Source organism: Miniopterus schreibersii (genome assembly GCF_964146895.1).
Source record: "Miniopterus schreibersii genome assembly, chromosome: 6".
Classification (NCBI taxonomy): Eukaryota; Metazoa; Chordata; class Mammalia; order Chiroptera; family Miniopteridae; genus Miniopterus; species Miniopterus schreibersii.
The window spans coordinates 65,820,657-65,836,776 of NC_138107.1; the positions used below are offsets into that span (position 1 = coordinate 65,820,657).

At 39.0% G+C, this 16,120-nt stretch overlaps 1 protein-coding gene across 1 annotated transcript in view; it reads left to right on the forward strand.

Annotated features, from left to right (window-relative positions):
- Positions 1-16,120, forward strand: part of RNF217 (ring finger protein 217) — a 106,418-nt gene that overhangs the window by 79,587 nt on the left and 10,711 nt on the right. Inside the window, exons 4-5 of the mRNA XM_081140979.1 lie at positions 11,100-11,301; positions 15,857-15,928. Of these exons, the coding sequence (XP_080997105.1) occupies positions 11,100-11,301; positions 15,857-15,928 (274 nt within the window). The remainder of the gene's footprint in view (positions 1-11,099; positions 11,302-15,856; positions 15,929-16,120) is intronic.

Sequence of the window (16,120 nt, forward strand, 5' to 3'; positions counted from 1 at the left end):
ATTCATACAACGTTTATGTAACGGTGGTACAAATGTAGTCACAGCCAACTAGATTGCATGCAGGGGACCATCTTAATTTTCCTCTTACATAAATAATCTCACATCTCGATATTGGACATTTTCTAAGACATTGAATAGAGATAATTAATTAGGAAATTATACATTTTGATAGGCTAATATATAAGTAATGTGATTTATGAATTAATGAGTAATTAAGTCATTTATTTCATTCCAGGGTCAACATTTCTAGGTAACAAGGTAGTCACTTTTATTTTTTTATAAGGAATGCTCAGATATGAATAAGGAATGCTGAATTCTGACATGCCATCATTATTTATGAAAATGCATTTGTACAATGCTCTTTTTCATGCCATCATTACTTTATTTATGAAAATGCATTTGTACAATGCTCTTTTTTTTTTTTTCTGGTGTTAGCGCAGTAATAATAATAATAATACTGTCTAACATATACTGATATTTGTTACATGTCAGTCTCCATTGTAGTTTTATACATATGTGTCCCTTCAAATCCTTGGATGTTATCCTAAGATGCTAAATTCCAATGTGCCAGGTGGCTTTTAATGATTCAGCATCCTTTGGTAAAACTTTAAGATTTTGCACACTAATGCAGTATGTAAGTTACGTTTGTTGCCTCATTGAATTCTCAAAAGAAAGTCGTGAAAAAAGGGTAATTACCACCATTTCAAGATGTAGAAATAAGTTTCAGTGAGGTTAAGTAACTGCATAAAAAGCAGGCAGGGGAAAGTGAATTATGTTCATAATTTATTGTGATTTGAGAATTAAGGACATTTGTCATGATACTTCCTTTTAGATATTTTATTCTCTTGAATCCTCTAATAGGGTGCTTTGGGAAAGAATGTATTTTCAGAGACAGTGATTAATTTGCCCCTGTTCACATAAAATTAGCACAACAGCCGTGTCTGTGGGCTCTTACCTCTGGGCTGTGGCTGTGTTGTCTGTGGCTGCTGAAGAACTTGGAGTATTAATGTTGGATTTTATAGATAATCCTGCAGTTCTCTGATACCGCACATACCACTACAAGACTGCTTTCAAGTAGTGCCCATGCAGAAAATAAAACAGCTTCTCCTTGACTCCTGATTATCCAGGGTAACTCCCCAGATTGCTCGAAACCACTGCTTTTGGAGCAGCGGCTGTCACTGCTCCTGTTTTTTTGTTGCCGAATTCTAGACGTTAGTGATGAGAAGAGTCTGATTATTCGATGGTAAATACTTTCTAGGACATAAACTGGATTGCCTCCAATGCCCCATCGTAATGACAAATAATTTATAATGTGATTACATAGACCATATTATTTAAAAATCAATATAATGTCCTAAATATAATATGAAATAGAAATTAGTGAAGCTATTATAATGAAATAATATGTTTTTCAACAATTGGCCTTTTCTCAGTTTGCACAGTAGTTATTTAACTAAAAAATCCGTTATCTGTTAAAACCATATAGACATTATTTTGCATTTATATATAAGATGGAGTTGGATTCTCTGTCAAGATATTTAGCAACAGGTTTTCGCCTAGATGAATGTCTAATGCATTAGAAAATGAAAAGCAAGATGTCCCCGGCGTTGAGGATAGCCATAAATGCCAGCCTCAGCCACCCTTGTGACAACCAAACATCCTTCAGCAACAGAAAAGCAACTAACCCACATTCTGAAGCATTTCCAGGGGGCTGAGAGCCCCCGTTGTAGACAAAGGCTCCTGAGAGGGATGAAATCCAGGGAGCAGGGTAGACAGGAAAATATTTGAGTAAAAAGCTGCCCGTTTTTCATATGAATACAAATTGGGCTAGTTTTGCTAAAGGATCAAAAGCTTCCTCGGGTGATCCGTTTATTTTTATTTTCATTTTAAGTTTTTAAGAGTTGCTCTTTTTTCCTGCAGCAAACTCAACTTACCATTCAAAACAGGGCACAAGTTTTACTGGTGGCAGCCATCAAGAGCAGAACAAAGGCTTGGGGCCACCCTCTGCTCCAAACCTCCCACGGCTCCCACCTCACGCAAAGCAGAAGCTATGTCTTACGCTGCTCCTATAAGGCCACACCGCGGACACGCCTCCACACTGCCATTCCTGTCACCTCTCCTCCTACCGTCGTCACCCTCCAGAGACACTGCCCTCCTTGCTGTGCCCCAGAAAAACCAGGCCCGTTCCCTCTCAGGGTCTCTCTACTTGCTCTCCCCTTTGTCTGGAATGTGATTTCCCCAGGTGTCTGCATGACCAGCTCCCCCCCCCCCCCCTTCATGTCTGAGCAAAATTCAGCTTCTCGGGAACCACCTTTCCCTTCCCCAATAGTAGTACGCCCCTCATATGCTTTATTGCGTCTCCATAGCTCCTCGTTGCTTATCACTGTTTAAAGTAGTGGGTATATCTTACAGCCTGAGAGCAAGGATGTTGACCCATGTAGGTCCTTAAAGTACCTTAGCATTTAGAGCAGTGCTGGGCACTAAGTAGAAAATTGTTGAACGAACGAATGTGAGTTTTATGTCCTCCTTGTATGGACTTTTACTGCAAATCCCTTATGTGCTCTGTAAGCATGGTCCTTTTTCTCAGAATGTCGCAGAAGGGGAGACACGGTCGTTGCCCTCACAGCGGTAAGACACTGTCGCAGTCCAGTAGGGCTTCGCACAGAGTGAGAGGGTTCGTGGTGAAAGGCACGTCCCGCTCATCTTGGGGAATCCAGGGAGAGCTGGGGCGTTAAGGCTTATTGGGTGGATTGGGGCTGATGGATGGCATCCAGGAGTGCGAGTGTTGCAATTAAAAGTACAAGGGCCCCGAGCCAGGAAATGTGTGCTGTGAACAAAGAGCCACAAGTACTTTGTGGCTCCCTTAGAGTAAGGTTCACCTGGGAAGGAAGTGGTGAAAGGAGGGGCTGCAGAAGCAAACAGAGCCCGGGCTTTGCATGTGATGTTAAGAAACTTGGATTCCACCCTCCAGACTGAAAAGTTGTAAGCAGGGGAATGGTGGAATCAGATATCTATTTTAGGTTGGTTGTTGGTTATATGAAGGTAGTTGGAGACGTCTAGAAGGAAATGCTGACAGGATGAGCTAAGCTAGTGGTCAAACAGCCGGAGAAGAAAAGAATTAGCTAAGTATCTTAGGCCCAGAATCCAACCTTGATGGTGAGTTGATTATGTGAAGTAAACAGAGTATGTCCACCAGATACCTAACTTGGGTGTCTAAGAGGGTGGTGATACCGTAGACTGAGCTAAAATACAGAGATGGACATAGTTTTGTTTTGTTGTTGTTGGACCAGAGGGTCATGGAATGATGATGAATTTGGTTTTTCTTATTTGACTTTGAAATGGCTTTAAGGCATTTTAAGGCATCTAGGTTATACGTGAGCAGCAAACAGATCCTGCATTATGTGTCTGCAGCTCAGGAGCCAGGTCTGCGGTGCAAATTAGAAAATGAGATCTAGTTGTGGGAAGTTGAAACCATTTGCCTATGGACGAGATTACCCAAAGAGTGTGTGCAAAGCGGTGAGCCATGTGTGGAATTAGGGGTAGGTGAAGAAATGGGCAAGAGAGATAAGAAGAGCCCCCGGAATAAAGGTGGCATTGAAACAAGAGTATATAAAAGGTCAGGAGGTAGTGATCTACTGATTATATGACACAGAGATACAATTAGATAAGAATTTAAAAATTGGACTTGGCAATTAGGTGGTCATGGATAATACTTGTTTTTTTTTAATAAAGAATTATTGAGAACATGCTATGTGACAGGACTTGTTCCAGTCTCTTTAATAAAACAATAAACAAGATGACCATGAGCTGGGTCCTTTTAGAGCTCTCATCAGCTGGAAGAGTAGAGGGTTTGAGTGGAAGGCTACAGATAATTAAAGAGTTTTCAAATGTAGAGAAATACTGCGTCGGGACTAGTGCAGGGTGCTTCTCATTTCACGGATACGGTGTCACGAGTATGCTGTGCTGGGGATGCTCTCCCTCCCTGAGTCCTGTTCGCTGGGGAACTGCGCCTCACCTGCACTTCTCAGATCAAACGTCACTTCCCTAGAGAAGCCTCTTCTGAGCCTTAGACCAAATCAAGCTCCCCTTATTAAGTACTCTCTTCACAAGCTGTTCTTTTCCTTCGTAGCGTTTGTCATAGCTTAACTCATAGCTTGTGAGCGTATGTTTATGTGTACAACTAGGGAATGTCTTTCTAGACCTTAGACTGTAAGCTCTCAGGGGCAGGACCGTATCAGATCTTCTCGATGGACACGTCCATACTTGTTGAACGCATGGATGAGTGAAGGTTTCCTGGAGAAAGATAGCTGATCTGGGTGTTTTAGTAACATGGGGCTGCGGCCAACTGAGGAAGTGAGGGTAGAGTGTTCCTTTAAGAAGCTTGGTAAAAATGGAAGAGTGAGGGTAATTATTGGCCAGAAGTTCATGTGGAATTAGAGGAAAGATTTACTAGGATGTGGCAATACCTGAACTATTGGCAGGCTGAGCAGCGTACAGTTGCAGAGGGGAAGAGGGGAAGGTAAATGTGAAGGGGGCAGGAAACTGGGGTCTGACGATTGAGAACATGGGGCGTGGGCTCCGGGGAAGTGTGGTAAAAAAGAAGGAAGAAAAGGCTACTTTTTAGCTCTACCCCGGACAATAAGAATAGCACAGCACTCTATACTCTTCTTCAAAGAATTTCTGTCATAAGTCCATCATAAGACCTAACTTGTAATATATGTGAAATTTCCTGTAACAAAGAAAACCAGTACATTGAAGGACAATTAAAGTTATCAGAGTGTTGGCCTTAAAAAGCTACCCAAGCAGAAGGCAAAATTATTTTGAAATCAACGCCTTACCTCTTGCAGTGTAGTCTACCGTAATAGAGGCAACTGCTTCTAGTGTGGCCTGACAGGTGAGAATTCCTATCTGTCCATTTCTTTGCTTCTCCTTCCAGTGTTTATTATTTTAATTCTTCCTTGGATGATCTTTAACCTTTAAATAATGTACCTAATTTTCCAGTCAGTATTCTAACAACTTGAGATTGGTATATGAGGATCTAGGCCTCCTACAGTTCTCTTTGCTGCATTCCATTTCCCGTAGTCTTCACGCTGTAACTTTGTTTTTATATTGTCAAATTTAATAACACTCACATTGTATTCTAACATAATATTTAACACTTGGTTTTTCTAAAGGATGATGGTAACGTTTAAAAACCAATTGCGTGTTTACGCAATCAAGCACATATAATTATGGAACTGGGATTACATTTCCTTTTCAATGCGATCACAACTTCTAGGAAACATGCCCCTGGCATCCTAGCTCAGTATCAATGAATCATGCCATATTTTGTTATGCCTCAATTTGGAACTTACATGCCTTTTGTTTCTCCTGAAAGTTCTCATTGTTTTTTGGTTTTTTGTAGGGTTTTTTTTGGGGGGGTTTTTTTGCCTTATTGAAAGTAGAAATACCCACATTATTTATCACATTGTTTAATATTTATCTCCCGAGGAATTGTATTGCTTCCTTAATATTCCATTATTATTTTTTGAAGATGTTCTTGAAACCAACTGATTTCCTGTCCCTAGTTGGACTGATTGCTTTTCAGCGTTTTCTTTCAGATTACTTACATCATTTTTTGTATGTGCTAACATTGTCTGTTCTTGAATTTTCCATTCACTTATGAAGTGCCTCCTTGAGTCACAGCCCAGAAAAGGTGCAGAGGAGTCTTGGCATCTCTGGAACTTTTTTATTTTTCCCCATAGATTCATTTTGTAGCTGGACAAGAGTTTTAGGTGCATAATTGTTTTATTGGATCTTTGAAGGCTTTGTCGTTTATGTTGGTATTCTTTAAATCTCTGCGTTATGAAGAATTTATAGTGAGCTAAAGTAAAGAACTGAGCATTGCTCATGGGATATTTTTTAACTTTCTCATAATTGTTGCTTCTCATTAATTCTTCCAGATATCAAAAGCCACTAATGCAAAGACATATATAAAAATACTTTTAAACATAGAGTAAATTATTTGTTGGTGACAATAGCATAACAGTTAACTAGTTGTCATTTCCTGCTTTAAAAATAAAATAAGCCCTCATTTCTTGAAGTGGATAAATACTTATGGGCGATTATTACCGACTAATTATAAAATGAGTTGGATATTTACAAGTTCGTTTATTCTTATTCTTTCACCTTATGATCAAGGAGAATCAGTATGAAAATAGAAGGCTGAATTCTAGTTCTATTTTTAGAACTTTGTGGACATTTTACTAAACTAAATGAAGAACATGAGGAGGGTAGATAGTAAAAATATATATGCTTGTTTTTTGAAAATCAAAATTCTTTTGGTACATTCTTTTAAAAACAATCTGTCATTACCCAGGAAACAATAAGGATATTTACAATTATGTACCTATTTTTCCAGGATCATCCGGACCTATTAAGCCCAAGCACTAATTGCCCTGACACTGATTACATTTCTGCCACAGCAGTGCATAATGCCCCCTTCACAGTGCCATTTCAGGTTGCCAGGCAATAATGGGAATTAAATTATAGGAGCATATGTTTTTCTATGAATAATCTCTTATTACAGGTGTTGATGTGTCCTACGAAGAATAGCATAGGTTCAGAAATGGTCCATGTTATTTCTGTCACTACATTGTGAACTTAATATCAAAAACTCTTATTAATAAAAGAAATATCTGGCATATTCTGAACATTCATTGCATGACTTATAAGTGTAAAGAGGTATAAGCAACATTTAGTGTTCAAATAGTCAACTCCTTAAGGATCAGTCACCCTTATTTGTTGCAGATGGAGAAAAGGAACTCTGAGTAATAACAAGCCGCATGACCTTTGTGGTGTGTGAGTAGTCATTTCAGTCTAATGGATTAGGAATCTCTTGTCCATCCTACTCTGTTTCTATCTCTTAAGTAAAAACAAAGTTTTGATTCTAAATTATACCACTGGGTGGTTCATTTGGTGTGTGTTTTTTAGCAGAGCTAAATTGATGAATGTTTTGAAACTATAATAAAACAGCTTCATTGAGAAATAAAAAGAAATTCATATAAATGTAATTTAAGCCTACATTTTAAGACTTTATGTTTTAAAAATAAAAATGGCATTGTCAGAGTGTGCTGTTTAACCAAATATACAGGAAACTTATAGCGTAGGAAATTTATTATCCCCTGGGTGTTAGGAGACCAAAATTACAACTTGCTTAGCAAATGTGAAAAGTAATGTCTCCTGCTGCACAGTAACTTGCCTTGTATCAATTCATTTTTTGGTTAGTATCAAGTTATAATATATTCACCTATAATCAAGATATATTCACAGTAGTATTAAAGGAAGTACTGTGTATTTCACAGTTGGTAAGTCATGAAATCATTTTTTTCATGACTAAATCATTGCTTTTATGTGTGTATTCAAATTAATCTATAGAACCATTTAATTTTGCAATATACAAGGTTACTATAGAGTATTGTCAAAGCTTGGAATTTTAGCACCACCTATACAGAAATACTGGACCAACAATATTCTAGTTGCCTACTGCGTTCAGAATATTATTTTAGAAATAAGGAAAGCCTGTTCAGAGAGACTGTAAATTACCATCTTTGTGGTTTAAATGAAAAAGTAAATTTGCCTCATAAAGATTTTAGAAGCTAATGAAACAGTATTACACACAGATATAATGACAGTGAAAACTGTAGGTGAAATTTGGAGGCAAATGAACTGTCAGTGACAAGTTTAACTTCCTAGAACAAAATTTCTGTCAGAAAAGTTTTTATACTGTTTTAAAGGAAGAAATGAGTCGTCGTCGTCGTCATCACCATTTCGTCCCCCACCCCACCCCCCAGCTAAAAAAAAAAAAAAAAAAGCTAAAACAAGCAGAAAGACTCAGATTTGCTGTGCAGGAGAGGGAGCAAGTGTATCTGATTAATGCCAAGATCATGCTGCCATTTAACAAAGGACCTGATTGACCTCTGAGTGTACCTTTAAGTTTATAATAAGAGGCTGCTTAGCATCACAAAGAAACAGCCACGGTTCACAATCCTGCCTCCTTTCTCTCCGGCAGTTGACTTTTCTGAGCTCTGGTTGGTTATGAGTAAGAAGGCCAATCTCGTGGTCCGCTTGTGAGGCTTAAAGGTGCTAATCTGTTTACAAAGCTTGGCACATACTGGGCTCTAAACAAATATTTGCCCTTTTTTCTTTGTCAGTCAACGCTGTGCTTTATGACCAGGAAAAGTTACGCTTTATTGTCTTCGTTTTAAGATGAAATATAACACACAATTAAAAGGTTGAGTGTATGAGGAAGTAACCTTCGCTTTGGCTGCTCGGCCGTTCTCCTCGGACAGGCTCCGGTGGTTTAAAGAAGGGTCAGAAATGGTTCCAGACCTTTGGCCTCCACCTTTCCTGAACGCCACCCACTGTGCTAAGTGGACCCGGCGCAGTAATTGCCCTTCGGAATCGTTCCCAGAAACAGGCGCAGCAGAGGGGCGGCCTGGGCTAGGGATGGCTCTGCCGGGAAGCCAAAGAGCCTAAGCTTCAGAGACCCTCCCCTGCACAAGTCCCTTCTGAGGCCTGCATCTCATTTGTGTTTGTAATTCACATTCTTCTTAAAGAGGGCCCTTCAAATTAGATAACCTTCGGGCCCCAGAAAACCTGGATCTGCTCTGACTGGACGGTCAGGTGAAAGGGAAACATTTCAATACAATTTTAAAAGGACGGGTTGGCCAATAGCAGAAAAAGTGAGTTTGGTCCAGATTGACCAAATAATGATATGTGAGTAACCCTTGACCGCAGATGCTCATATGCCCTTAACCACAAGCTGGCCCTTATCTACCTAGGAAGGTGTTCTCTAGCTCAGCACCTGCCTAGGAATTACCAGCGTGAGCATGTGAGGAAGGGGAGCACCTGGCAGTCAGGAGGTGTGCAGCTACATTGCCCAGATATTTGGTTTCTCATATTTTTAGGTGGGTAAAGGGGGAGAGTTGGGAACCAATATTGTGTTGACCTGACTCAGTATGTGCCAAACAATTGGTTAAGCACCATAGATGTATGATCACATTTTTATTCTCATGTTAAATAAAATCATCAAAACTGGGACTTGGGAGAGGTCAAGTAACTTTTTTTATAAAGCTAGTAGAGCCAGAATTTAAACAGAGGGCTTCTTAGTGTCAAAGCCCAGGTCCCTTCAACCTCCCTATGTGGCTGAGACTTACCTGCCGAGAATCATCAGCCACTGGGAGGGAATGGACATTGAACCTACAGTCAGCCTAATGATTTTGAATACCTAGCATCCAGCCAGAAACTGAGTACACTTTTCTGTCTTGGTTCATTCCCTTGTCATGTATTAAGTGCCTGCGGTGTGCCAGTCACTTTGCTGCCTTCTGCTCAGTTATTATTTCTGCAATATTGTCACCACCACCTAGAAGCTGCCCAGATGGGTAGATAGGTAGATAAATACACAAATAGGTAGATAAGTTGGCAGGTAGGTAGGTAGATACACAGATACACAAATATGTATATTGCTCAAATGAAACTTTCACCATTACTATAATTAATATATTTGGTTATTTTAAAAGCAGCCTCAGAAGTCCTTTTAAAATTCATATCGCTCCTTTAAATCAAAGTTTAAAATTTTAGTTATTTAATCGCTAAAACTAAAATACTGCATGTGATTTGGAATTGGCAACTTCAAAATTTTTATTTTCAAAACTTGGAAAACAAGGTTATAATTTGATAATGTTCTTTATCTCTCAATCTTTTAATTTCTCTTTTTAACTTAAAGATCTCCTTTTCCTGGATGATTTCATCCCACTTCCATAATCGTTGTCCAGTTTTTGAAAAGTATAATTATAACTGCACCGCTACAGAAGATTAGACAGCTACCCTGTGTATCGGGGAAGGAGGGCATTATTTCAAGTGAAATATGTAAAGTTGTGGGCCATGGCCAAGGCCTAACTGAAGAGTCAGGCGACCACTGGAGGATTTGACTCATGTTAACTGTGAAGTTCCCAGTTGCACATAAATATTCACTGAACACTAGTCGCAAAGCAAAGTCATAGGTAGAAACTGTGAATTGTCAAAATGGTATTGGGAACATTTTAAATAAGTTTTCTAAACAAAGATATATATATATATATGATTAAAAACTTATGTATGACTTGAACATAGTAAGTGCCTACTCTGTAGTGAAATGAGACTTTTTAGTTGGTCCTGTTTCAATCACATGAGAGCTGGACAGTGTTACCAAACCTTTTTTTTTTTTTTTAATGAAATACTAAGTTCTCTTTCATGAATACTCACCTAAGAAACTAAGTGTGCACATACTGGAATGAAAGATGGCTTCAGTTTATGAGTCATGAGGATTCTGTGTCAAGCATTCAGTTTTATCTCAAAGAGAAAAATCTTGGTTATAACAGCCTCAGTGCTTGAGACAGTGCCTACCACATTGGGTATACGGTGAACTATTCAAGAATAAAATCCTTGTTACATTAAGGGTGAAATTGTGTTTACATGTAACTTGATGGCAACAATTGAGGAAGGTACTTGATTGCACAGACAGAATTATGCAAACAGTTCTATAAACATATTTGCAAATGATATTAGAGTTGGAGACGAAAATGGAATTGTGAATACACTTATAGCTCCTGTCATTTCCTTCCTCCAAAAGAGCCTCTGTTCCTTGATATTTATTCGTGAAAGATTGTACATAATCCTTGCTTTTAAGAAATACTCAGCTCCTCTTATTCCCCAAGTCCCCTGTTCTTGGTCATCATAGCATAAATAAAATCCACTTTTGCAGCATTTTTAATGCCTCCTAACCAGTGAGTTAGGTGTATGTCTAAAAAGATATGTGAATTTTCTTTGGGATGCATTAGTTTATATATTAGAATCAGCCAACAGTATGAATACCTGAAATGTTACTGAGCTGTGCACACATGAAGTATTTGACACAAACACGATCTTGGAGAATAAAATTACAAGCAAATTGGCATCCTCAGGAATGCTATGTAAGGCTAATAGATTGGAGAAACTTTAAAGTTCTGTAACATTTGCCAGTTTTACTTGTTCAAAATGTTAATAGCCTTTCCTTCCCTTTCCCTCTTTTGCGGACACAGATCCACATCCAGAGAACTGAAGGATGTGATCATATGACCTGTTCACAATGTAACACTAATTTTTGTTATCGATGTGGGGAGAGATACCGCCAGCTCCGTTTCTTTGGAGACCACACATCAAACCTCAGTATATTTGGATGCAAATATCGCTACCTCCCAGAGAGACCTCATCTAAGGAGATTAGTGCGAGGGTCGGTCTGTGGTGAGTATCTGACGTGACTTCGAGGGATCTTCCCTGGGAAGTAAGCAGGGACAGTGGAACTTAGACATGGAATAGCCGCCGTAAGGCTGACCACCTGCCAGGTATTCTAGTGGGGCTTCACCCGCAAACGGAGAGAGGTGCTCTCTCTCCCTTTGAGTTTAAAATTAAAAACTTTGTTGTCAGGATCATACTTACATGAGCAAGCAGATTTTGTTCAAAAAAGAAATTATTAGTTACTCTGCAGAAATGTGAAGTCATTAATCTTTTACATTTCTGAAACCCTATGGTAAGGCACTTGAGAGAAACCATGTGACATTTATTTTTACATTGACAATATCTAGCAGCAGACCTTACACATGCCCTCTCTTTGTTCATGGAACATATGCCAAACTATAAAAAGCCATGTTTCAGAGCCCTGTCATGGAGTCCCATTCTGTCTATATAGTTGATGAGTCAATTGTAAAGATATTCTATTGTAATAATAGTTGATATTAATAGCTAACGATTAATGTCCTGGGTATCAAACGCCCTCAGAACATACAAACCCAAGTTTAGAGATCCACGTGCAGTGCTTTCTGGATTGGCTTGTTTCCCCCTCCTCATCCTCAGCAACACGGTATCATACCCAAGTGTGCAGACGCAAGCACGGATTCCTGCTCTGGCCTCCTGCCCCGCCTCTGCGAGAGGCAGTGTCCTTCAGACCTAGTAGTTGTTTCAGTAGCACCGTACGCCGCTGGAGTGTGCCCATGGTGGGATTTCTGCCTCTTTTCATCACAGAGAACTCTATTATATAGTCTTACTGTAGTAGTCCTTCCCACATATATGCAATACTTTTTAACATCTTCCACATTTCCCTTTTTCTACCTCCTCTGGCCTAGTTACTTCATGAAAATCTCCCTATATCGCTCTGTAGCCCTCCATCACTGCTATAGTAAACCACTCCCCTCTCCAGAATCATATGATGGTTAGTCAGACCAAAGCTGGGGCTGATGGCGTATTCCTATCAGGTAAAAGAGATAGGAATTTTAGAATTCACCTTAACTTATGGAGACCAGTGCCATCATTTTCTAAAATCTTATACAGTCTCTGTAAAAATGTCCTTACTGAAATTTAAACATAATTTTCCAAAGCCAGTAGAATTCAGTATAGTAAAGATTTGGTTTTAATTATTTTGAGTGATTTTCTTTATTTGCTTATAATGGTATATACTATAATTATATACTATAACAATATTTACTTATTAGTTAAATAGACTTAGGAGGGAGAGCCAGGGACTCCAATCCCTACTTATAACAGTAATACCATGAGAAAACGAATTGCAAATTAAGTTTTGAGCTGTAACCTATTTGTAAGCCTATATATACAGAGAACAACCTAAAAACACAAAAATCCAAATTTTTCTGCCTTGTTAGTTATTTTCTCTCCTAATTCAATGCTATTTTTGTGACAGGATACTTCCTTCCATTCACTAGAACCCTCTTCGCAGGTCATACTAGAGCCCAGCTCCTTAGCCTGTAGAATGGACAGCCCCTAGACATCGTCAGCGGGAAATGTTTTCTCTGTACCTTTTTTCTGTTTTTATTTAAAATTGCTATGGCCAGCTTTCCGTCGGTGGTTTTCTTTGAGGCCCGTTTCCCCCTCTGTGTGTGTATGTACGTGTCAGAACAGACCTGGCAGAGGAGGGAGCAGGCGGTGTGAAGATCCGCTCTCCCTGCCACACGTGGCTCCCCACCTCGGCGGCCGCTCTCATCCTGCGGGACCGCAGCTCTCAGTGGGGTGAGGGATTCTCGCTTCCCCGTCTGCACAGAAGGCAGGAAAGGGTTACTCTGGCAGTCACCAACTTACCTTTGCCCTGCCGTATAGGAGGGAAGATGGACTGGTCATAGCAAGGCCCTCCCACCCTCTGTTCTTGTGGGATGTAACCCAGTTTGCTCCCTCCGTTTGGGGCCACAGCCTCCAGATGTTCTAGGACAGAGGCAGAGAGGGGACCTGCTCTTCTCTCTCAGCTGGAGGCTGGGAACCGGGGTCTATATTATGTATGGCCACATGCCCAGCCACAGATCAGAGCTTCTGGTTCTAGGGAACAGTGGACACCAGAGATTTGGGGACGATTAGCAGCCTCTCCCAGGAAGCATCTCCCTGGTAAACAGTAGGCAGATTATTCAATTAATGGTTTGGGGAATAAAAGTGAGGAAAAATGCTTCATTCTCATATTATTCCATGCAGATATTCAAAGCATTAAATTAAAGCATATAATGGCAAAGAAAATATAGATATTTAATTGATTTCTAGATTGCAAATAATTTATATGAACAAAAACAACGGCACCCCCTCCAGTAATATTTATTTTTTTAAAAAGAACAGAGACGTCTGGAACTAGAATTGAAGACACAGAAATAGACAATAAACATGTTTAAAAATATGCAATGTCATTAGGAGTCAGAGACATGTCATTTAACATGAAATATATATTTTTACTATTGCTTAGCAAATATTTTGTCAAGTTAATAATGCTGGACTTTTGTACTCTACTGAATAAATTGAAAATTTTGTGCAATTCTTTTGCAAGGAAATTTGATAGTAATGCAAAGGACATTTGAAAATGTTATATCTGGATAGGCCAACAATGGTATTTGCAAGTATAATTTAAAATAGCAAGAAAGGGGGGAAATTAAGTATAAGAATAAATAAGATATCATAAATGGATATGATAAAGTATTAACTATTGAGAATGATATTTTAAAAGAATTGTTAATGATCTAGGAATAAAAGAGTGTATGCTAATCCCTCAAGACAGTTTCAAAAGTAGACTTAAACATGTATTTATTGCATGATTGGAATAAGTTTATTACTTCCAGTGAGAGAAAGCACGTATCTGGGACTTGGAGTTCCATAATGTTTGGAAAAGAATCAGTGCTGTCACTTTGCTGTCATGTTTCATTTCTATTATGAAAATATACTAATAATTATTTTAAAAGGAAGCATGAATGAACATACTGAGGAACATGTACAGAAAAGAGACAAGTTCTTTTAAAACGTGCAAGCCAGTATAGTCTAACCAGTTTAGCATAGCTTTAAGAATGTACAGAATGTAATTTCTCAATGGAATTCAGTATTACTTAATTGGATTCTGTCATTGGTGAAAATTACAAGTAAAACGCAGGGTTAGACATTGTGTCGAGTGGCAATTTTTTTTAAGGCTATTCTTTAAAAATATACATGCATATATATATATATCTGTGTGTTTTTGTTGATTTCAGAGAGAGGAAGGGAGAGGGAGAGAGAGAGAAACATCAGTGATGAGAGTCATTGATCGGCCGCCTCCTGCACGCCCCCCAGTGGGGATCCAGCCCGCAACCCCGCATGTGCCCTGACCGGGAATCGAAGCGTGACCTTCTGGTTCATAGGTCGATGCTCAACCACTGAACGATGCCGGCCAGACAATCTTTTTCAATTAGATGTTAAAAACTGTATTTTCTCTCTCTCTGATTATGGTTTCCAAAGACCATTTCTTAGGAATAAAAACACTGACTTTTTTTCTGGCTCCATTATGTTTCTGTTATTCTTACATAATTGGTTATTCCAAATTACTGCCCTTTATTTGCAGAATAGTATTGCTGGTTTATCTTACACACCTAAGTGGTTCCACTGCAGAGCCCCCCATTCCCCCCTCACGCACCTCGTGTCTGGGCTCTGCAGCTACCCTGCTGCCCACGTGCCTTAAGAGCAAGATTACTACACGACAGGGTACTAACTGTTAGGCTCCTGGGAGTGAGCCAGTGCCTTTCAAAGTTAGTGGGATGCCGATTGTGAGCTTTGTGCTGTGTTTGCATATAAATAGAGTTTATTATAATAAGTGCTCCATTATTTATTTAGGGGGAAAAAAGCTGATTAATGCCTTTTGGGATCCTTGTCAGCATTTAGCCTTAGCACTTATAGAGTACTTCCTTTTTAAACGTGTTAACATTATATACTTGAATAACTTTCAGTGTATTCTATGTTTATTGGTAGTTTTCTCTAACAGTAATGAAAATGACACATCTCATTTGTAGTTGCTTATTAAGTGTTCATGTTGTTAGTTTTCTTTGGACTTTTCCAGATGTGAGCTTGGGCAAAAGCCCTCGACAGCACCTACCAGCTTTCCATTTTGTGAGCTAATTATATATTTTGAGACACAGCTCAGAATGTGTCACTCCTTTCTTAATCTTTCAGAATCTTGAAAATTGAGCATGGAAGAGATCTAAAAGAAAAGCACAAAGATGACTGGTCCTGGTAGAATAAAGTGAGCCAGTAGCTTTGGAATTTTTTTGCTTATAAAGGATAAATGATTTATAAGATGTTTGACAGATGTGCCCAAGACTTCAGTGAAGTTACTAAACCTACATATGTATATAATTGTTCTACACCTGATACATTTCCTTAGAGAAACATTGCCTTAATTAGAATCAGACTTCTTTTAAAAACTAACATACACTGTAGTGTTAAAAAATCATTGCTGAAATTGTCGGGTAAGTTTTTTATAAGACTCTAAATGGTTTTGCCTTTTGTTTTCCAGCTGGAAAATTATTTGTTGCACCTCTAATCCTGGTCCTGGGATTAGCACTAGGGGCCATAGCAGTTGTAATTGGTAAGAAACACTTAACATATCTGAGATTAGAATTCTCTGAGTGCCATAGAGAGAGTATGAGTGTAAATGTAATCATGTGAGTCTGTTATTAAGTGGACATACCTGTTCCATGTTTGCTTTAGATAGACAATTAGCATATGATTTACAGATTGAGAGGCTCATGTTTCTTTCATATAAGATGCATTTGTGTGA